The sequence below is a fragment of the Chenopodium album genome, chromosome 4 (genome assembly GCF_948465745.1).
Source record: "Chenopodium album chromosome 4, dcCheAlbu1.1, whole genome shotgun sequence".
Lineage (NCBI taxonomy): Eukaryota > Viridiplantae > Streptophyta > Magnoliopsida > Caryophyllales > Amaranthaceae > Chenopodium > Chenopodium album.
In genome coordinates, this window is record NC_137837.1 from 602690 (window position 1) to 627513 (window position 24824).

Sequence of the window (24824 nt, forward strand, 5' to 3'; positions counted from 1 at the left end):
CAAAATAATTCTAAATCGTGTATTATCCCTTTTAATATTAAAGAAATTTTGATTAATCTAACATCAGATAAGTGAGGAACAATTTGTTTTTCAAGGACCCCATGAGACCTCGAGATACCATTTATTTTGGTTCTTTGTTGTAGATTCACAGGTAATGAACATATTTATTTATTGTCATTGGCCGAATGTCATCCCATGCCTTTATGTGATCAACTAGTGTTTGTGTATATTTAAAACAATATTATTATAAATTCAAAGTTCGTATATAGTGAATCTAATAAGGTTCAACATTAATATGTGTTTTCTTCTCTTGCTGTTTAAGGGACCTACGAAACTTTATTTAGAGGTAATGGAAGCCATCTAATTCATGTCACCTCTTGTATCATAACAACTTATCAAGTGGCCTACTTTGGGCATCATGGGTTGAGTTATGACAACCTCATTTTCCATTGCATTTTTTTTTTTGTAAATATTGCAAAAACACTAGGATAACACACTTTTGATTGAAATTCATGACAAAAGATTTCCACCTCACAAACACTACTCCTAGGATAAAGACCATCCAATCCAAAACATACTTGTATTATTTATTTATTCAATGAAAATTCCCTTTATTATCCATAAAGCAACTGAAATTAGAATATTCACGACCCAATAATTACAAAGTTGGTACTCTAATAATTGTACAAACTTTGAATCAAAAGAAAATATTCATCAATCAAAAAATAAAAATCAACAAAATATAAAAAAATGGGATCATCGAAAACTGTGAGAAAGTTAGAGGTGGCGTCACCTGTGCCGGCGGACATTGACATTGCGAATTCGGTGGCGCCGCTTCACATCGCCGACATTGCCGCCGATCTCAATCTCTCTCCTCACCACTACGACCTCTACGGCAAATACAAGGCCAAGGTTTTCTTCTTATTCTCTCTCCTTTGACCTTTTTATTGACTTGCTTTTCCATTTCACTTCACTCTCATCAGTTACTTTCTACTACATCGAAAATGATTGAATTTTTGATCTGGGTTTGCTTAATTTTGTGTTTTTTTTTATTTAGTTTTGATTTTGCTTATTTTTGTGTTTATGAGATAAATTGATTGAGAATTTGAGTGATAGATTGAATTTTAACCTGGTTTTGCGTATTTTTGTGTTTTTTGGATGAATTGATTGAGAATTTAAGTGATAAATGATTATTGATTAATTCTAGCCTGATTTAAGCAGTAATGGTTACTTTAGATGGAAATTGTCAATTTTTGTCAGTCAACCCATCTTAATTATACATTGTTCTTTTCCCAGATTTAGTATTCTTTCTCATTAAAGATTATATAGACTTTTAGTTTTGTTGCCAATTTGCTTATAGTAATGTATCTTTTGCCTTGCCTGCTTGATGTGGGTGTTGTTGCTTTTTGGGCACCTTAATTTAGCAAAATCTCGATTTTGTTCGAAATAGGTTTTGTTGTCTGTGTTGGATGAAGTTCAAGACTCCCCGGATGGATATTATGTCGTGGTTGGTGGAATTACTCCGACTCCTCTCGGGGAAGGCAAATCTACTACTACTGTTGGTCTTTGTCAAGCCTTGGGAGCTTTCCTTGATAAGAAGGTAACTAAGTTTGTTTTCAGTGATTAGTGATGTTCTATTTACTTGGTTGTATACATGACACTATTTCTTTATCTTTTGTTTGGTAAGACATGATATGTAAGTACTCCCTCCATTTCTATCTACATGTGTCTTTTGAGGTTACATGCTCTAATTATAAGGAGTAATTAGTCGTTGCATTGAAAGTTAAAGCTAACAAATATTAGTACTACTATAGATGAATAGACCATTTAGGGCAAGTCCTTATCTTACGAGAATATGCCATGCTGTCTGCAAAGTCATTTGGTGCTTACAGGTTTTACTATTATATGCTTGCTAGAAAGTAATGGGTGCTTTGCATGGATTAGCATCTCTTTGACTTTGTAACTTTCTGACATTTGAATTTGAGAGGAAAAAGATTCAAAAGTTTATGTGTTTCCTCATTTCAATTTATTCTGTAATTAGATGCTTTTGATCACGAGAACTTCACAAATCTAATCAGTATAATCACAATTATGAGATTACCCTTGTAAATTTACTTGATCAGCGGACTAGGTAATTCTGAATTACTGATCTATGAGTATGGTAATACATTTATTATACTCTCTCCGTCCCATTATTTCGTGCATGCATTTTTTTTGGGTGTCCTAAAATGTTTATCGAAAAAATCATATAATTATTACATACTTTTTATCTTTCCCATACAAAATACACATATACCCCAAAAAATAAAAAATCATTACTTTTTTTTTTACCCGTACAATATTCTCTACTTTTTATTATTCCCATATAATATTCTCTAATTTTTATCTTTCCAATAGAATATTCTCCTACTTTCACCATTCTCCTTAATTACCGTGTTTTTGGAGAAATATACATGAAATTATGAGACGGAGGGAGTATTAAAATAGCAAGATAAGTTGTTTCTCGAGTCAACTACTATTCCTATATCATAATTGAGTATAAAATGTGAATCACCAAACATTAAATTTATAAAGTGTGGAATATACCTATAGATATTATGAGTTTATGACTATAGCAACTATTAAGATGTTAAAACTTGGTTGAGTTAAAAGTGGAACACTTTATATATATATATATATATTTATTTTTTCCAACTCTGCTTGAATTCCTATTACTGTGATTCAATATTTGTGTTCCTAGCTACTCCTTTAAAATTTTAAAGTTTTTGGATTTTAAGCAGGACAATCATAATTTTTGTGCTTGTCTTAGATTTTAGAAAATCGTCTATCTTCCATATTTCCATGATATCAATGGTTGCGTGGTCCATTATCTTTTGCTTAATTATTTTGCTCTCCCATCCGTGACCTTTCAATTTGTCCCCTGTATTCCATATTTGGGGTATGATTTTGTGTGCCGTGTATTATTCACATCATTATAAATATAATTACATAATATTACATCATCATACTTATATGACATCATTATACTTTATGACATCACTATTGCCAAGTTACATCACTTCATTATACTTTTATGAAATCATTATAATCAAGCCACATCACATCATTATACTTATAAGACATCATTATATTTCAAAATTTCATGAACTTCAAAATAGATACAAAACTCATTCTTGGTACTTAATAAAGATCTTTATATGTGTCTTATAGTTTCAGACCACCTTATATGACCTTAGGAGTCACCCCACGCATTCAGTTTATTTTCTGAAAAAATGTCAAAAACGAACCCGAAATCATGTATTATAGTCTTCAATTTTGGACATTTTTCACTTTTTTGGACTTGAAAAAAAAAATTGTGTAAATGGTTCCTATTGACAATTTGACCCTAATACACCCTTAGAGTCCATTTTGGTGGGTAAAACCATCCAATATGCCTTTTAAACTATCAATTTACCCGTTTAAAAATTGCATTGATTTCATCAACTCAAGGCTATCACAAACACTTATGACAACATATAATGATTATATATGGTTCCAAACGACATTATATGACCCCTGGATGTATGCCTTAATATCTTGAGACTTTTCGACATCGGGTCCCGAAAAAAATTGCCATGAAGCTTCCTATAGACCCTAATATTTCGTGGGAGTCCAATTGGATGGGTGGAACCATCCAATATGCCTTTAAGCATCCAATTTACCGTTTTTGTACGCGCCTCCTCTTAAATTGGCTATAAATGTCGATCAATCAATCAATCAAAGCCTTAATCCCATAAGTTGGGTCGGTTACATGAACCACATTTGATTGTTCCGTGTAATTACAACAATGATCCTCTTCCTCCACGGCTCCACCCCTTACGATCCAATGCCTCATCCTTATGCAAATCCAAAAACTTCATATCCTTCCTAACTCCTTCCAACCAAGTCATTTTCGGGCTCCTTTTCCCTCATTTAATCCCTCCACGGTCCCACATTTCCATTCTTCGTACCGATGCACCCTTGGGTCTCCATCTTACATGTCTAAACCAATGTAGATTTTCCCTTAGTTTGTCTGCAATGTCCGCCATGAATAACCTCGTTTTTGATTCTATCTCTTAGAGTAGTCCCGTACATCCACCTTAAAATTCGCATTTTCATAACCCAAATTAAAGAGGACAAGATGACCCATGAGACACTGAGAGGCCAATTTGATGGTTAACCATCTACCTTAGAGCAACTCCAATGGTTGCTTTTAGGGACTAGCTTGCAATTTTAATAATTTTCAAGCTAATAGCCAAACCATTGGAGGATACTTTGATAATTAGCTTGGCCAAGCTAATGCCAAGCAAATTAGCTTAACTAAGCTAATTAGCTTAGAAATTAATTGTCTCTAATAAAATACTAATGATTTAAAAAATAAATCTAAAAAATCTAAATGCTAATTAGCCTAACCATTGTGGTATGAATTAGCTAGAAGAAAGAATAGCTTTGCAATCCTAAGTGGCATGACAAGCTAATTTTGCAAGCTGCCCTTGGAGTTGCTCTTAGCTCCTAATTGTCAAGATTGTCACTTATGGAAAGGGATGTCAATGGGGCAGGCGGGACAAATGTTGGCCTTCCCATCCCCATCCCTACCTAAAATTGTCATCTTCATCCCTATCCCTGCCTGCGGGTCCAAAATTCATCCCGCTCGTACAATTCCAAAACCATCCTCGCCCCACCCCCACTTGGATATCCATCCCCACTTAATTCCCACCTAAGACGTGCCAAATCCTCACCTCCCACTGCATAGTCCAACATAATTAAAATAGATAATAAAAAAAAATTGTTAATATTACGCACTTTTTTAGTTATAATATTAGTGTATTACAAATTATTATATCTACTATTTTCATTTAAATAATTTTTTTTTAATAGAATAGTATAAAAGTATATGATTTTGTTATAAAAAATATATAGATGTGGGTGCGAAGTAAGGATGAGGCGGGTATGAAGTGGGGCACGTGGGCGGGGCGGGTACTACGTAAAATCTATCCCCGCCCCATCACCCATGGCGGGCTTGATTTTTATCCCCATCCCTAACCAACCATTCTCGGTATTTTATAGACATTTTTATATTTGTTATATGGCTTCAAACCACCTTAAATGACCCCAGAAGTCACATTACGCATTCTGTTCATTTTCTAAAAAAATGTCAAAAATAAACCCGAAATCAATATAGTCTTTAATTTGGGATAATTTTTCACTTTTTTAGACAAGGGAAAAAAATTGCCCAAATGTTTCCTATGTACACTAATACACCGTGGGAGTCCATTTGGGTGGGTAAAACTATCCAATATGCCTTTAAACTGTCAATTTACCCTTTTACAAATTACCCCGATTTCATAAACTATCCAATATGCCTTTAAAGACTATTATCCACGCTTTTTAAGGAATTTTGAGGTTATGGGTTCGGTGTGGAAAAGTGTTGAGATTCTTGAGGATATATCTTAGGGTCGTATAATGCCTTTTGAACCATATATGACCATTATGTTTTGTCATAAATGTCAGTGGTGGGTTTGAATTCACAAAATCTGTGCCAGGTGTGAACGGGTAAATTGACCGTTTAAATGCATGTTGGATGATTTTACCCACCCAAATGGGCTCCCAGAGGGTATTAGGGACCATGGTTAACATCTCGATAATTTTTATTTACGGGCGAAAAAAGGTCAAAAAATCCCAAAATTAAAGGCTATTATCCACGCTTTTTGAGGAATTTTAAAGTTACGGGGCCCGGTGGCGAAAAGTGTTGAGATCCTAGAGGATACATCTCAGGGGTGATATAATGCCGTTTGGAACCATATATGACCATTATATGTTAACATAAATGTCCGTGGTAGGCTTGAGTTCACGAAATCGGTGCAAGATGCGAACGGGTAAATTGACCGTTAAAAGGAATATTAGATGGTTTAACCAACCCAAATGGGCTCCCGGAGGATATTAGGGATCATGGTAAACATCTTGTTAATTTTTATTTCCGGGCGAAAAAAGTAAAAAATTCCCAAAATTAAAGGCTATTATCCACGCTTTTTGAGGAATTTTGAGATTATGGGGCCCGGTGGAGAAAAGTGTTGAGATTCTAGAGGATACATCTTAGAGTAATATAATGCCGTTTGAAACTATACATGACCATTATATGTTGTCATAAATGTCCGTGGTAGGCTTGAGTTAACGAAATCGCGCGGTGTAAGTTGCGAACGTGTATATTGACTGTTTAAAGGCATATTGGATGCTTTTAACCATCCAAATAGGCTCCCGAAGGGTATTAGGGATCATGGTAAACATCTCGGTAATTTTTATTTCCGGGCGAAAAAGGTCAAAAAATCCCATAATTAAAGGTTATTATCCACGCTTTTTGAGGTATTTTGAGGTTATTGGGCCCGGTGGCGAAAAGTGTAAAGATCCTAAAGGATACATCTCAGGGTCATATAATGCCTTTTGGAACCATATATGACCATTATATGTTGTCATAAATATCCATGGTAGGCTTGTGTTTACGAAATTAGTGCAAGGTGCGAATGGGTAAATTGACTGTTTAAAGACATATTGGATGGTTTTACCCACCCAAATAGGCTCTCGGAGGGTAGTAGGGACCATGGTAAATATCTCGATAATTAAATTTTCAGGGAAAAAAAAGATCAAAAAATCCCAAAATTAAAGGCTATTATCCACGCTTTTTGAGGAATTTTGAGGTTATGGGGCCCAGTGGGGAAAAGTGTTGAGATCCTTGGGGATACATCTTACGGTCATATAATGCCTTTTGGAACCATATATTATCATTATTTTTTGTCATAGATGTCCGTGGTGGGTTTGACTTGGTGCGAACGGGTAAATTGACCGTTTAAAGGCATGTTGGATGATTTTACCCACCCTAATGGGCTGCCGGAGGGTATTAGGGACCATGGTTAACATCTGGATACTAACGGGCGAAAAAAGGTAAAAAAATCCCAAAATTAAAGGCTATTATCCACGCTTTTTGAGGAATTTTAAAGTTACGAGCCCCGGTGGCGAAAAGTGTTGAAATCCTCATCTTAGGGTCATATAATGCCGTTTGGAACCATATATGACCAATATATGTTGACATAAATGTCCGTGGTAGGCTTGAGTTCACGAAATCGGTGCAAGGTGCGAACGAGTAAATTGACCGTTAAAAGGAATATTAGATGGTTTAACCAACCCAAATGGGCTCCTGGAGGATATTAGGGACCATGGTAAACATCTCGTTAATTTTTATTTCCGGGCGAATAAAAAGTCAATCCCAAAATTAAAGGCTATTATCCACGTTTTTTTTTGAGGAATTTTGAGGTTACGAGGCCCGATGGCGAAAAGTGTTGAGATCCTAGAGGATACATCCAGGGTTATATAATGCCGTTTGGAACTATACATGACCATTATATGTTGTCATAAATGTCCGTGGTAGGCTTGAGTTCACGAAATCATTGTAAGTTGCGAACGTGTAAATTGACTGTTTAAAGGCATATTTGATGGTTTTACCCACCTAAGTGGTCTCCCACATGGTATTAGGGATAATGGTAAACATCTCGGTAATTTTTATTTACGGGAGAAAAAAAGGTCAAAAAATCCCAAAATTAAAGGCTATTATCCACCCTTTTTGAGGAATTTTGAGGTTACGGGGCCGTGGCGAAAAGTTTTGAGATCCTTGAGGATACATCTCAAGGTCATATAATGCCGTTTGGAACCATATATGACCATTATATGTTGTCATAAATGGCCGTGGTAGGCTCGAGTTCACGAAATCGGTGCAAAGTGCAAACGGGTAAATTGATTGTTAAAAGGCATATTAGATGGTTTAACCAACCCAAATGGGCTCCCGGAGAATATTAGGGACTATGGTAAACATCTCGTTAATTTTTATTTCCAGGCGAAAAAATATCAAAAAATCCCCAAATTAAGACTATTATCCACGCTTTTTGAGGAATTTTGAGGTTACGGGGCCCGGTGGCGAAAAGTGTTGAGATCCTAGAGGATACATCTCATTGGAACTATACATGACCATTATATATTGTTATAAATGTCCGTGGTAGGCTTGAGTTCACGAAATCGGTGTAAGTTGCGAACGTGTAAATCGACTGTTTAAAGGCATATTGGATAGTTTTACCCACCTAAATGGGCTCCGTGAGGGTATTTGAAATAATGGTAAACATCTCGGTAATTTTTATTTCCGGGAGAAAAAAGGTCGAAAATTCCCAAAATTAAAGGATATTATCCACGCTTTTTAAGGAATTTTAAGTTATGGGGCCCGGTGGCGAAAAGTGTTGAGATTCTAGATGATACATCTCAGGGTTATATAATGCCGTTTGGAACTATACATGACTATTCTCTGTTGTCATAAATGTCCGTGGTATGCTTGAGTTCACGAAATCGGTGTAAGTTGCGAACGTGTAAATTGACTGTTTAAAGACATATTGGATGGTTTTACCCACCCAAATGGGCTCCAGGAGGGTATTAGGGATCATTGTAAACATCTCGGTAATTTTTATTTCCGGGTGAAAAAAGGTCCAAGAATCCCAAAATTAAAGACTATTATCCACGCCTTTTGTGTTATTTTGAGGTTATGGGGCGCGGTGGCGAAAAGTGTTGAGATCTTAAAGGATAAATCTAAGGGTCATATAATGTCTTTTGGAACCATATATGACCCTTATATTTTGTCATAAATGTACGTGGTAGACTTGTGTTTACGAAATCGGTGTAAGGTGCGAACGGGTATTTTAACTGTTTAAGGGCATATTGGATGATTTTACCCACCCAAATGGGCTCCCGGAGGGTATTAGGGACCATGGTAAACATCTCGATAATTTTTATTTCCGGGCAAAAAAAGCTCTAAAAATCCCAAAATTAAAGGCTATTATCCACATTTTTTTAGGGATTTTGAGGTTATGGGGCCTAGTGGGGAAAAGTGTTTGAGATCCTTAAAGATACATCTTAGGGTCATATAATGCCTTTTGGAACCATATATGATAATTATATTTTGTCATAAATGTCCGTGGTGGGTTTGAGTTCACAAAATCGGTGCAAGGTGCGAACGGGTAAATTGACCGTTGAAAGGCATGTCGGATGATTTTACCCACCCAAATGGGCTGCCGGAGAGTATTAGGGACTATGGTAAACATCTAGGTAATTTTTATTTATGGGCGAAAAAAGGTTAAAAAATCCCAAAATTAAAGGCTATTATCCACGCCTTTTGAGGTTACGGGGCCTGGTGGCGAAAAGTGTTGAGATCGTAGAGGATACATCCAGGGTCATATAATGCCTTTTGGAACCATATATGACCATTATATTTTGTCATAAATGTCCATGGTGGGTTTAATTTCACAAAATCGGTGCAAGGTGCAAATGGGTAAATTGACCGTTTAAAGGCATGTTGGATGATTTTACCCACACTTGTGCTAGCTTCTTGAACATTTCTGCCTGGGGGTCAAGCTGATCCCCTCGGTTTTGGTTCAGATTCTCTGCCAACATTCGGATGGCTTCAGCAAGGGCGGCGTTATTGGCCATGGTAGTTTTACGCCTGAAAATATAGGGACATCATACTCTAGTTCAAATACCATACGCATATACTCACAGAATCTTCATAATAAATATCACATATATTGGTTCAAAAGGGCACCTTGCTTTGCACCCCTTTGTCCCAAGTAGAATCATACAAATATAAACACAATTCACACCCAACTTCAAGTAAGGTTAAGAAAAATAATCCCCATACCACGTCACTCTTACTAGCTTAATCATAACCAAAGGAAATATCTTAAAATCTTTATTTCACAAACTTTAACTTTCTTTGGCTCACAAATATTAGTAAAATGAAACTTCCAATATAAAATAATGACTTTATTATAACTTAAATAAAAGTATGAATTCCAAAGAATAATAACTCTATAGCTCTAGCTACTTATTTAAATCAATCATCTAAAGCATACTATAATAAAGTTCTAATAACTATTATTAATGGCAAGTTGCCTTATTCATGCTAACTCTACCCTAAAAAAAAAAATCTCAAGGTATCACATTGCTGTTCCTATCTTTCTTTTCATCATAGTTATTGACATCAAAATCGGGATCCTTTTTCATCATCTGAATCTTCAATAGTTATATATTTGTGAAGCGGATTAGGATTCCTAGTAGCTCTCTTTCCCGCATTTGGATCTTCCAGTGGTGGTTGTAGGCTTGTAGCCATTCAAGGTTATCCTCATCTGGAAAGTCAATAAGGGTATAGTCATGGAACATTCTTTTATAAGTGTTAATCTTATGCTTCTTATTCTTCGCAGTTTTAAACTCATGTATATACTGGTAGTCTTCTTCATCAGGATTATCTGGCGTCATAATCCTTTCGAACCTCTCTAAGGTATCTTCACTTCGCGCATCATTTTCATCCTCAGACACAACAACAGGGTTGTTCCTAACAACATTATTCGTGCTTCCAGACGTGCTTACTGAGTCACTCATCTCCTTTCTACGTCATCCCAACGCAACGAACATACAAAAGCATAACACAAGCACATCACAAAACACATCAATTAAGACATTAATTGCTACATGTTAGATAAATAAGAAAAATGACACTTCAAGTGACAATAAAATGTAAAGGTATGTATGGAATATGCATGCATTCCCTTCTTAAGTCTACCCAAAGCTCACCAACAAAATAAACTTCAAAATCATTTTAGATAAAACGTTTCAAACATACTAAGTTTCGAAAAATCACTCTAGCCTTTGAACTTAAATCCTCAATGTTAATTAGTTAGGCGCCTAAGACATATTAAGCTAATTGGCTTTAGTGGTAATTAAATCTAAACCTAAGCTCCCATATACCACTTTGTAACACCCCAATAATTCTCTCTTAAAAACCTGTGAGAAACCTGTAAATAACCTGAACAAATTCAAGAGAATTACCGGTGTGCTACCGCCACGTGTTCAAACGTTAAGGCTATCTCGGAATTTAGCAGCGGAAAACCAAAACAGTTTTAAATAAACCTCAAAGCAAAGTATTTAAATCAAAATAAGTATTACAAGTTGGAACCTTTAAGGCCCTTATTCAAAACCCAAAAGTAATAGTAAGTAATTAAAATTCAGTGTTAAAACAAACTTAAACCAAGGGAAATAGTGTCAAATAAAATCGAGTTAAAATAAAATCAAACTTGCAAGGAACACGAAAAATAAGCAACCAACTCTCTACTCAAGATCCCACGAATGCTGCACGTGAGAGAACCTGTGGTTATTCTGCTCCCCAATATTACAAGTGTAAAAATTGGATCGTCACAGGGTCATTGAAAGGCGAAGGCCATGACCAAAGAAGGACACACACACAAAAGCACGCAATCAGCAAAGCTGAGTACATACAAGCTGCAAAGTAAAATAAGGAAGTACTTAACATGCTACTAATAATCAATCATACGCATCATTAAATCACAAACTCAACACACGACTCGATTATTTAATTTATTAAGACTCCACTAGCTATTAGTAGCTAACTCATTTCAATTTATTTATTGGATTTAGCAATAGACAAGGTTGTCCAACCCATGTCCCATTTGGAACATCAATAAAGAAAAACCCCATGCCTCCTTTCGGAAACATCAATAAACATCCAACGACCACGGGCGCGACTCCGTGACCGTAGTTAGTATGAGATCTCACCTAACTCCTAGTTTTGAAAAATATTTGAAATAAGAGACTCGTAGATCAGACGGCCTCGAGAAAAGTACACGGCTAATACCCCATGTACCCCAACCCCTGATTGTCATTAGTCCAGAAGTGCACCAATCCAGAGTTTTATTGCTCATCCATCTTGCACTTTACGTGATTTACAGGTTTAGACTTGGTGATGACTCACATGCATAACAAATTCAATCAATCCAATATCAAATCAATCAAGTAAAACAACTTTTCAATTTCGATTCTTGATTTATTAGTGGCAAGCAACATTTATTATTTATTCCTTTACTACCTCGGTGTATAAACACCTTGAGTGCATAAGGCACCCCAAACTCTTAACCTTGTCTTATAAGACATGAACCATTCCTTTACTCATCCTATTCCATTAAATCATGAATGAGTAATAATTAAATCGTTTCACCAATCACATACCTTTGCCTCTAAGCTCACCTTGCATAATTAGTACATAACCAATAATTGCAATAAGAAATAGTGCACATCAAATGAAATTCACAATGTATAACCAAACAATTTAACCCAGTCATCCCTAGACATGATACTAAGTTCTCGATCCATCCTTAAACATGCACCTAAAAGCAAGGTTTGTAACTTGTACGTACCTTGAGTAAACAATTCGATTGGCCACTTTAAAGACTAGAAATCACCTTCTACAAAGTCCTCTCCTAAACCAAATAATAAGGAATAAATCAATACCAAAGCAATTAAAATTACAGCAATACTAAAGTATTTAAAAACCTCTCAAACCATTAAAATAAAGTCCTTAAATTAGTCCAATTAGCCAAAACTAATAGTACAACATCCCAACTACAAGTTTAGGTGTTAAAATCATGAAAATATAGTGTTTAATAATAAATTACAGCAACTTTAAAGTGGTTAAATAAATCTGAAAATTTGGTTTAAGCATATAAAATAATCCCATAAGCATAATTATTTGAAATAGTCATTATATAGCGATTTAGTGTGTTAAAAAACCAAAAATACATCAATTCAACGCAATTAGAGGCTTCAAAATAGAAGATACAAAATCTGAAAATTTAATAATAATCAAAATAATTGAACTTAAACATAATTTACACATAATATAATTAGATAACTTAATTAGCACGTTTTAAACCCTAAAACCATGAAAAATCAACATTTAAACCCTAAATTTTTAATTAAACCAAATCTGAAAATTTATTAAATAAATTAAACATGATGAAACTCATAAATTTATAAACTTTTATAACCCAAGTATAATATCAAACCATAATAATAATAATTCATAAACAAAATTTCAATAAAGATTAAAACTTTAATTAAAAAGTAACAAGAATAAGAGAAGGAGAAATAAGGGGAAGGAGAAAGGGAGGAAGAGGCAAACTGCAGTGGTGGCAGCAGGTGGTCGGCTGGGCGGCGGCAGGGTGGTGGACGGCGGCAGGGCAGTGGCTGCTGGCGGCAGCAACTAGCAGCAGGTTTTTTTTTTTTTTTTTTCTTCTCTTCGTGAAACAGTAGGAGGAGAGTGAAAGATTTTCTTTTTTTTTTTGTACGTGAGAATTGAGGGAGGAAGAGTATAAGGGTTTTTATTTTGGGCTTTAATTTCCTAACTAGATTAGGAGTAATATTCCTAAATAGACTAGGATTATTTGTAAATCAATAAAAAAAAAATACACTACTTTATTTTAAATCCTTCCATAAAATAATTTATTTAATAAAATTACCATAAATATAATTACAAGAATAACATATGATTAGATTATAATTAAATTAAAATGTGGGGGATTACAGTTATATTATGCCGTTTGGAACTATACATGACCATTATATGTTGTCATAAATGTCCGTGGTAGGCTTGACTTCACGAAATCGGTGTAAGTTGGGAACGTGTGAATTTACTATTTAAAGGCATATTGGATGGTTTTACCCACCCAAATAGGCTCTAGGAGGGTATTAGGAATCATGGTAAACATCTCGGTAATGTTTATTTCCGGGCGAAAAAGGTCCAAAAACCCCAAAATTAATGGCTATATTATCCATTTTTTTGGAAATTTTGAGTTTACGGGGCCCGGTGGCGAAAAATGTTGAGATCGTAGAGGATACATCTCAGGGTTATATAATGCCGTTTGGAACTATACATGATCATTATATGTTGTCATAAATGTCCGTGGTAGGCTTGAGTTCACGAAATCGGTGTAAGTTGAGAACGTGTAAAGTGAATGTTTATAGGCATATTGGATGGTTTTACCCACCTAAATGGGCTCCCGGAGGGTATTAGGGATCATGGTAAACATCTCGGTAATTTTTATTTTTGGGCGAAAAAAGGTCAAAAAATCCCAAAATTAAAGGGTATTATCCACGCTTTTTGAGAGGATACATCTTAGGGTCATATAATGCCTTTTGGAACCATATATGACCATTATATGTTGTCATAAATGTTCGTGGTAGGCTTGAGTTCACGAAATCGGTGCAATTTGCGAAAGGGTAAATTGACCGCTAAAAGGCATATTAGATGGTTTAACCAACCCAAATGGGCTCTCGGAGGATATTAGGGACCATGGTAAACATCTCGTTGATTTTGTTTCCGGGCAAAAAAAGTAAAAAAATCCCAAATTTAAAGGCTATTATTCACGCTTTTTGAGGAAGTTTGAGGTTATGGGGCCCGGTGGGGAAAAGTGTTAGAGATCCTTGAGGTTAAATCTTAGGGTCATATAATGCCTTTTGGAACCATATATGACCATTATATTTTGTCATAAATGTCCGTGGTGGGTTTGAGTTCACAAAATCGGTGCAAGGTGCGAACGGGTTAATTAACAATTTAAAGGCATGTTGGATGATTTTACCCACACAAATGGGCTCCCGGAGGGTATGAGGGACCATGGTAAATATCTCGGTAATTTTTATTTACGGGCGAAAAAAGGTTAAAAAAATCCCAAAAGTAAAGGCTATTATCTACGCTTTTTGAGAAATTTTGAAGTTACGGGTCCCGGTTGCGAAAAGTGTTGGAGATCCTAGAGGATACATTTCAGGGTCATATAATGCCGTTTGGAACCATTTATGACCATTATATGTTGTCATAAATGTCCGTGGTAGGCTTGAGTTCACGAAATCGGTGCAAGGTGCGAACGGGTAATTTGACCTTTTAAAGGCATATTAGATGGTTTAACCAACCCAAATGGGCTCTCGGAGTATATTAAGGACCATGGTAAATATATCGTTAATTTTTATTTCCGGGCGAAAAAAGGTAAAAAAATCCCAAAATTATAGGCTATTATCCACGCTTTTTGAGGAAATTTTAGGTTATGGGGCCCGATGGCTATAATTGTAATTTTAGAAATATTTTGGCTTTTTCAAACCCAAAATAAAAGAGGACAAGATGTTTCTCATGAGACACCGAGAGGCCAATTTGATGGTTGGAAACATCTACCTTAGCTCTTATCTCTCAAGATAGTCGGTTATGGACACGTAGATCATTATCGACTTGATATCACCCCTGACATTTCTATGATGAACTAGTTGGCGTTATGATTCAAAACAACATTTTATGATCTAGGGGTGCAATCCTCATAAACATGGAGTATTTGACACCGAGTTCAAAAACTATTTGAAATTGTTCAGATTTAGTGTATTACGACCTTCAATTTAGCATCTGGATAACATTTTCTGGTCTAGCAAAGGTAGATATGGTGGTATTTCCCATGGTCCCTATGAAAACCAGGGAAGTCTAATCGGCGATTAGAATCATCTTTTGTAACTACTGACTACCACTTCAATAGATGTATGAGAAACCTAAATTACTGAACCAAACTTGATCTTCAGACTTTAGAGAGTTGTTACTTGGCTATGCCTAATAATGTTTCAAACCAATTTTTGCTACCCTAGGGTACATCCTCTGCAATCTGCATCCATTTCCTTTTTGAAAAACATTTACGAAATTGCTCCAAAATCGTGTATTTTAGCCTTTAATTTCTAAAAGAAATAATTGACTTTTCCAAACCCAAATTAAAAGTGAACGAGGTGCTTCTCATGGACCCCATGAGACTCCGAGAGGCCAATTTGCTGGTTAGAACCACCCACTCTGGCTTTTAACTATCAATTTAGTTGTTTATGGACACTCTTTTTGTCATAGACTTGATGTCATCTCGTGCCTTTCAAAGATCAACCAGTGAGCGCATATGATTCAAAATAACAGTTTATGTTGTTGGGATGCATTTCCCATAATCAATAGATTTTTTTTTTATTTTTTATTTATTTTTTTTTTTTTAAATTTGGTCTGATGTCGTGTATTATGGCCTTGAATTATAGCTGATGTCCAGTTTTAGTTGATAATCTTCTGTCACATGTTTTAACTATCACTACAACTGATGTCTCTAATACACCTTAAGTTTCAAATAAAACTCAATCTCTAGACTAAAGAGACTTAACTATTGTGATTGTGGAGACACTCTATGCATTCATTTTTGTTTTTTGCAAAATTTCTCAATATTGATGTGAGATCGTGTATTACAGCTTTTTTTTTTAAGAGAAATTTCGACTTTCCAAATCTAGCAAGAATAGAGGACAAGATATTTCTCATGGATCTCATGAGACCCTAGAAGGCCATATAGGTGGTTGGAATCATCCGTTTTGCCTCTTAACTAACAATTAAACGGTTATGAACATGCTTATCATTATTAACTCAATGTCACCTCGAGCCTTTTTAGGACCGTATATTGGGTGTATATGGCGCTAAACAACCTTTTATGATATCAGGATAAACCCCCCACCATTATTAAAAATTCTGACACCGAGTTCCGAAAATTGGCTGATTTTGTGTATTATTTTCCCTTTGCATCCAAAACACACTTTGGTAAGACTCAAGGTGCTTCCAATGCTTCCGAAGAGACCCAGGAGGGCTAATAGGTGGTTTGAGCCATTTATTCAGTGCGACTCACCACAAAAAAAATTCTAATATTTGAATTTATGACACCAGTGTTTACAGTTTCTAGATTAAATATCTATGTAGAGTTATCCTCTTTTTGTGAATGTGTTAACTTACCTTCCAAAGCTGCGTACACTTCTCTGCAGCATTGGGCCTGTTGGCTCTTCCTAGATAGGCTCATAGTTTTCTAGAATCCACCCCTTAGATTGTCATATTCCAAAGTTTACTGAAATACCTAGATCAACTAATTTGATTCTCTAATACAGTGCTCCATCCTTTCCATATATTGTCCACCTTTCTATATTGTTTGTCCCATGCTCTTGTACTCTTTGGTTAAATAATGTATAGTAACACAATCAAAATTTTCTGTTCCCATATATTGACATGCTATAAGCTAGTGTCCCCCCCCCCTCTCTCTCTCTCTCTCCCTTTTTTTTTTTTTTTTCTTTTTTTTACATGGAAAAAATCAACATGGTCAGTATCTTTGGTAGTATAAATTGCCCCATTGCTTGTGTTATGGACATTTTAAAGATAAATTTTTTCTTTAGTGGTCCATCATAAGTAATTTTTGTGTTTGATCTTTTGAAATCTCTAATCAGGTTCATGTTCTTCCAGGTTGTTACTTGCCTTCGTCAACCATCACAAGGGCCAACTTTTGGAATAAAAGGTGGTGCAGCTGGTGGTGGTTATAGTCAAGTGATTCCAATGGATGAGTTCAACCTTCACTTAACAGGGGATATACATGCTATAACAGCTGCAAACAATCTTCTTGCTGCTGCCATAGACACCAGAATTTTCCATGAGGCCACACAGTCTGATAAAGCTCTGTTTAACCGGTTGTGTCCCCCTAACAAAGAAGGTAAAAGAACCTTTTGTAACATAATGTACAGGCGTTTGAAGAAGCTTGGTATTGATAAGACTAATCCAGACGATCTTACACCGGAAGAGGTCACTAAATTTGCTAGGCTTGATATTGACCCTGATTCTGTTACATGGAGGAGAGTTATGGATGTGAATGACCGGTTTTTGAGGAAAATTACTGTTGGTCAGGGGCCTGATGAGAAGGGGATGACTAGGGAAACTGGATTTGATATATCTGTTGCTAGTGAGATAATGGCAGTTTTGGCTCTAACAACGTCCTTGGATGATATGAGGGAGAGACTTGGAAAAATGGTGATTGGAAATAGCAAGGCTGGAGAACCTATAACAGCTGATGACCTGGGCTTAGGTGGTGCTTTAACTGTACTGATGAAGGATGCAATCAACCCCACGCTGATGCAGACTCTTGAAGGAACACCAGTGCTTGTTCATGCTGGCCCTTTTGCAAATATTGCTCATGGTAATTCCTCTATTGTTGCTGACAAGATTGCTCTGAAGCTGGTTGGGTCTGGTGGATTTGTAGTTACTGAAGCGGGATTTGGTTCTGATATCGGAACTGAGAAGTTCATGAACATTAAATGCCGATATAGTGGTTTGACTCCGCAGTGTGCTATTGTCGTTGCCACAGTGAGGGCTTTAAAAATGCATGGTGGTGGACCACAAGTAGTGGCTGGCAGGCCTCTTGATCGTGCTTACTTAACAGAGAATGTGGGCCTTGTGGAGGCTGGCTGTGTTAATCTTGCTAGGCATATTTCAAATACTAAGGCCTATGGTTCAAATGTTGTGGTTGCCATAAACATGTTTTCTACTGACACAGAAGCAGAGCTGAATGCTGTTAGAAAAGCAGCAATTGATGCTGGGGCATTTGATGCAGTTATTTGTACTCATCATGCCCATGGTGGAAAAGGAGCGGTTAGTAATGAATACTCTAGAGTTAGTTATCAATATTAGGGATGTGATGCTAGACTGAGTAGCCTTTTCAGTTGAAACACCTTTTTTTTGTTTCATGTTATTGGTTTTTTGTTTTTTTTTTAATTTAAAAAAAAAAATAGAAAACTGAAAACAAAAAACGATGCCAAACAAGCCCTAACAATCAGAGTAGTGGTATACATTTCTTTGTTAGCAACTAAGCTCACTAGTTATCAGTGTAGGAACCTTTATTGTTTTCCGCTGATGCTTGATTTTACTTTAGTAAGATATGGAATCAATGTTACCTATCTCTTTGACTGCCGATTATTTTGTGAGTGGAATTCCATCTGGATCTGATGCTGTACTTTGATATGTTTCAGGTGGATCTTGGCATAGCTGTTCAAAAAGCATGTGAGAATGTAACACAGCCTTTGAGGTTCTTATATCCTCTGGATGCTAGCATCAAAGAGAAAATAGAGGCAATAGCAAAGTCTTACGGTGCTGCTGGTGTTGAATACTCAGAACAGGTCAGCAATTTGGTTATTTGGACTAGTCTGGGTGATAAATGCTCTTTGATACGCTCCTTAATTGAATTATTTACATTTAAGATTAATGACTGTTGTACTCTCAGCCTCCTAAAATAGAAAGTTTTGTCTACACGTGCTTATGCAATGCAAGTCTATGTTATAACATCATTTTCTAGACTCACTATTTGGTTAATGTTGAAGTATTTGTTCCTTTAGTCAATGATATAATCTTCATTTACCTAACAAATATTGAACTAGTGACCTATTTTTTTTATCTTTAAGAAATTGCCATTAATACAACATATTTAAAGTGTAGATAACGTATTTTGGAATCTTTGTATATTAGCACCAAACCATTCATAATATTAATGCTCTAATCATTGCCATGATATAAGCATGTTGAAAGAGTCTTCCCATTTCTTCTGTTTTTAGGCTGAGAAACAAATCGAGATGTACAGCAAGCAAGGCTTTTCCAATCTTCCAATCTGCATGGCAAAGACTCAATATTCATTTTCTGACAATGCTGCTGCAAAGGGAGCTCCAAGCGGATTTATTTTGCCTATTCGGGATGTGAGAGCTAGTATTGGTGCTGGATTTATTTATCCTTTGGTTGGAACCATGAGTACAATGCCTGGGCTTCCTACAAGGCCTTGCTTCTTTGATATTGACCTCGACACTACTACTGGGAAGGTTATTGGTCTTTCTTGAAGATCAAATAATCAGGATAGATTTGAGACTGAGTTCTCTCTTCCAGCACAAACTTCTTGGAGACCTTTCATTCTGATTTTGTATGAACTTGTATGTCTTATGAACAAATGTTTCTTATTGCTTCACTAAATAAAAAGAATCTAATATGCCTTCCCTTTGTTCTGTTTGCGTATCCCAACCTGTGCATCAATGTTGATATAATTTTTAATATTGATTATATACTTTGTACAAAGTATTTCGTTTTTTTATAGCTGTAGAAACTTGTTTATGCTACATTGCTACCCACCTGTAGTAGACGGGCTCATTACTTCTGCTCCAAGTGTTAGTTAGAATGTGAGGAACATGTAGATCTGCAAATCAAAAAACAAAGAGCTTATTTCTTGCATCCCAGTAACTCGGGTGAACACACTCTTCCATTGTGGCTTCCCATCATCGGTAGGAGGCCTTGTTAGCTCGATGGCTATAAGCCTAGAGCACCTCCACCGGCTAGGAATAACGTCTGTGATCCAATCAATGTGGTGTCTTTGATATGTCTTACCTTTGTTCATATTTAGGGGAAATAGGTCTGCTGTCAAAAAAAAAAAAAAGAGATGATGATCATTGACATAAATGGTGCCTATTGCCCTTGAATTAGATTGGGAAAGATGTTACCATTCCATATGTACATTGTTTTTGTATTTATATTTGTTGTTGACTTGTCAAAAAAAAAAATTGTTTAACAATATTTGATTGAAATCGCATTTTTATATAACAATAATTTTCTTAATTAGCTATGGATACCTATTAAATAACAATAAAATGCTACAATATTTTTATAAGACTATAGCTAGTTTAAGTTAATATACATCACAATTTTAGTTTTATTTATATGTACAATTACATATTTTTGGTGGATATATATACATACACTTTGTAGATACATTAATTTTAAACATGCGTTATTATTATTATTACTTTTTTCTCCCTAAGTCCCAAACCATAAATTAACAAGTGGTAAAAATATGGCAAATATTGATCAATGATATAAAAATTACTCCTACATAAATTGTGCAACATTTGTGTGAGGTACATCTATCATAAACCTAATTATGCAACAAAAAAGGTACTCCGTACTAAATTAGACCTTAATTACTTACGCCGATATTTGAAAATAGATTTTTTTTTTCTTTTTCGGAACTGAGACAAGATCCTTAAATTTGCCGTATTAGGTATTCTTTTGAGAGGAGGGAATATAGAAGTCCCAACAACAATTTTAAACTTAACCAACAATCATCATCAATTACTTTCCATGATTAGTATGCATTGAGAGGCGATAATCATCACTTTTTATCGTCACTCTGCATCAACTATTCCATTTTTTTTCTGGGAATTTGGAGAGATAATGGATTACACAACAAAATCACAAATGACAGATCAATCAAAACCCAATTTTCTACCAGTAAAAACACCAAATTTATCTGTAATTTCAGATACCAGAAAATCCATGTTTTGTGTTTATGTTTTTATGTTAACATTTATTTTCTGCACTTTTTTCATTCTTTTCAACAACCCATCTTCTTCTTCTTTGAAATACATTGCTAATTTCAAAGACTTCTCTCATTTTTCTTCCTTATTCACCCATTTCTTCCCCAATTCTTCTCCAAATTCTTCTTTTGTATTAGGAATAAATAATACTAATACTAATAATAGTAACAATCATATTGTCAATAATGTGTCATTATCATCATATCATTATCCTCCAAAAATTGGGGATGAGTTGTATGAATCAATGTTAAATTGCGATTTATTTGATGGGAAATGGGTTAAAGATGATTCATACCCACTTTATTCACCTGGGTCTTGCCCACATATTGATGAGCCCTTCAATTGTTATCTCAACGGTAGGCCTGATAATGCCTATGAGAGGTATAGATGGCAGCCTCATGGGTGCAACATTCCTAGGTAATAATAATGCTGCACTTTTGTTTTATTTGCTTGATTTTGTTGGGCATGAATTTGGACATATATGTGTTATTGGTGTTAGAAAATTATATAAAATTTAATCTTTATACAATGTTACGCGGTACTCCCTCTGTTCTTTAAAGATACGATCAGTTGCATTGCGATTGAGTATGTGAATCCATGAGTATAGTCTATATTTCATGCAGATGAAATTGTGTATTTTTGTTTAAGTGAGACTTATTTGAGATGATTTTATGTATTGTTATAATGGCAGATTAAATGGCACCCATATGTTGGAATTGTTGAGAGGGAAGCGTCTTGTTTATGTTGGTGATTCATTGAATAGGAATATGTGGGAATCACTTGTATGTATACTCAGAAATGCAGTGGAGAATAAAACCAGGGTATTTGAAGCTTCTGGAAGAGAAGAGTTTCGCACTGAGGGTTCTTATGCCTTCATATTTGATGTATGATTGGTGATAATTCATTAAAAAGATTTTTCATTCATTTCAGAGAGATGCTAGTTAGTTGATAATGTTGTCAGGATTTAACACATCTGTAATTTGTTGTATGATTGTGTGTGAATTGTTAGGATTACAACTGTTCAGTGGAGTTCTTTAGGTCCCCATTCTTGGTTCGAGAATGGGAAATGCCTGACAAAAATGGAACAAAGAAGGATACACTGAGGCTTGATTTAGTTGAGTGGGAATCTGACAGATATAAGGATGCAGAATTTCTGATCTTCAACACTGGACATTGGTGGAGTCATGAGAAAACTCAAAAGGGGTAATATCCTGCTAGTTCAACTCGTCTTTCATGCATTGTAATTTCTTACTCCAGGATAGAAATTGATGGATAAAATAAAATTTTGTGCAGGGAGGGTTACTATCAAGAAGGTAGTCATGTCTATAGTCAATTAGAGGTCAATGAGGCTTTTCGACGAGCATTGACAACTTGGGGAAGATGGCTGGAGGCTATGGTTGACCCCATGAAAACACAAGTTTTCTTTAGGGGATATTCAAATTCTCACTTTGGGTAAGTTTGACAGCAGAAGTCTGACATACTTTCAACATAATGTAACAATTGCTGAATTTCAAATTAGTAGATTGTTTTGTGATTTGATTATTATTTTGTCACAAATACTTTCAACATAATGTAACAGTTGCTGAATTTCAAACTAGTAGATTGTTTTGTGATTTGATTATTATTTTGTCACAAAGAGAGATCCAAAATTGTCAGTCAGTAGCTGTGCCTGATCAAATATTGGTTGTTTATCATTTAGACATGAAAAGGATATATGTGAGTTCTGCATATATTCTGAAGCTTACTGTTTGTTCCTTTACTCTGTTTCATGCCTTTTGTTGTTAAGACTTTTGTTTCTTTTGCTCCAAAATATTTTAGTTCTTGATCACTGCTGATAGTCTCTCTATTAAATTGTCTGTAACTTTCATGATTTGCAGAGGTGGAAGGTGGGATTCTGGTGGTACATGTGATAAGGAAATTGAGCCGATCAAGAACGAAACAGATCTACCAGAACAACCCCCCATGATCAAAGTAGTGGAGAATGTGATAAAGGGGATGAAAGTACCGATTTTCTATCTTAACATCACAACACTGACTGACTACCGGAAAGATGCCCACCCTGCAGCTTATAGAACACAGGAGGAGAGGCTTTCACAGCCAAGATATCAAGACTGTGCTCATTGGTGCCTTCCTGGTGTTCCTGATACTTGGAATGAACTAGTGTATTCTCAAATCTTGATAAGAAATTACCAAAAGCAACATCAAGGATAACACCAACTAGAGCAGTGCCGTTAAAGGACATGGGTAAATTATTAATGAGGTTTCTGTTTACTGCTTCAGTCACTACATGATAGTGTAGCTGGTATCATGAAATTTACTTTGCTCGGGATCAATTTAGGTTCTACTCTTATCATGTCTTTGAAGTTGGTTTAGTGAGCGTTTATATTTGAAAGTCTGCAACTCCTCGTGGTTGATGAATGCATGCTGTCTCCTTGTTTTTTTTACTCTCTTCCTCTTGCACAAAACTTAATCAATGTGGCATGGTTTTTAGTTGTGTTTGCTTTTGTTTGAAATCGTCTTCATTGGCTACTTTATTAGTTGTTAAGTTTAAGCTGATGTTGACTGGCCTACTAGTGCTGGGATTACCTTATTGATTTTGATTAGGAGGTGGGGTGGGGTGGGAAGGGAGACTTATATGTACCAGATGATTTTTAATAAGGGCTTCAATATATAACTTGAATTTAGTTCTTAAGCTCTTGAATTGAGGACTTTGAAATTTTACTCTCTGACTATTTCTACATGATGCTCAAGCATTTTGTTGATGTATGATTATATGATATACAATGCTCGAGATTTAAACGAGATAATATTGGCTGTGCAGAAAAAAAGTTTGGCATTTGACTGATAATGTAGTAAAAATTGAAAAGTTAGAAATATGATGAGCTCTCTTAACTGGTAGCCATTTTGCTTCCGTTTCATCTTAAGGATAAGTGATTAGTATTTTACTTGCCTTTCTTGAGTCATATTTTTCTACTAGCACCTTGTAATTTCTGTCCATTTTGTGTATATCTGAAGGCCGGAGTGATGGATGTAGAACTTCTCAAGGGAGCCCACAGGACACAACCAAAGATGATGAAATTTTGGATTACTGCAGCAATATGGGTAAGTCATATCCATCTATTGTCTACTACTTTATATGGAGTATTTAGTAAAGAGTACATTTTTAAACAAGATATAAGGATGAAAGATAGATAAGCAGAGTACAGGCTGAAATAGAAACTTCAACAGGCCTCTTTTCCTCGGCCCTCATTGGCCTTGTTTAGTAGTCATTGTTTCTTGGGATTGATAGATATAGCTCTTTCCAGACAATTGTTTTGGTGCTATATCTTGTACCAAAATGAACATGATCTTGTACATGGTCAGAAAAAGTCTTGCAATCTTTGGTAGGTTTGTTTCTGTAATTCAACTTTATATATTAAGGTTTTTGTAATACAGTTGTTAAGGCAATTTCTTCTTTATATGGGATTTAGTATATTGAATCATGCAAGTGTTAATTTTATCTTTTTACCATCGTTGATCAGCACCATCTCTGAGATTCTAAGAATTATGCATGTGTTCATCAAACCATTTATTTATTGCTATTGCTTCATCTAAATTACAAACTTTCAATGCTGCACTATGCAAAATACAGACTTCATCTACATATACTACTATTAAGTCTATAACAC

At 35.5% G+C, this 24824-nt stretch overlaps 2 protein-coding genes across 2 annotated transcripts; both read left to right on the plus strand.

Moving 5' to 3' along the window:
• The first annotated feature begins 536 nt into the window (after positions 1 to 536).
• LOC145628380 (formate--tetrahydrofolate ligase-like) lies at positions 537 to 19794 on the plus strand. Its single transcript, XM_081680673.1, has 5 exons — positions 537 to 912; positions 1451 to 1600; positions 17225 to 18400; positions 18778 to 18924; positions 19357 to 19794. Exons 1-5 carry the CDS (start codon positions 751 to 753, stop codon positions 19630 to 19632), a joined length of 1911 nt encoding a protein of 636 aa, XP_081536799.1. The 5' UTR covers positions 537 to 750; the 3' UTR covers positions 19633 to 19794.
• A 1567-nt stretch (positions 19795 to 21361) lies between these two features.
• On the plus strand, positions 21362 to 24608 carry LOC145626230 (protein trichome birefringence-like). Its single transcript, XM_081678658.1, has 6 exons — positions 21362 to 21573; positions 21848 to 22040; positions 22166 to 22359; positions 22450 to 22608; positions 23034 to 23400; positions 24172 to 24608. The coding sequence occupies exons 1-5, from the start codon at positions 21401 to 21403 to the stop codon at positions 23365 to 23367; spliced, it is 1053 nt and encodes a 350-aa protein (XP_081534784.1). The 5' UTR covers positions 21362 to 21400; the 3' UTR covers positions 23368 to 23400; positions 24172 to 24608.
• The last annotated feature ends 216 nt before the right edge of the window (positions 24609 to 24824 follow it).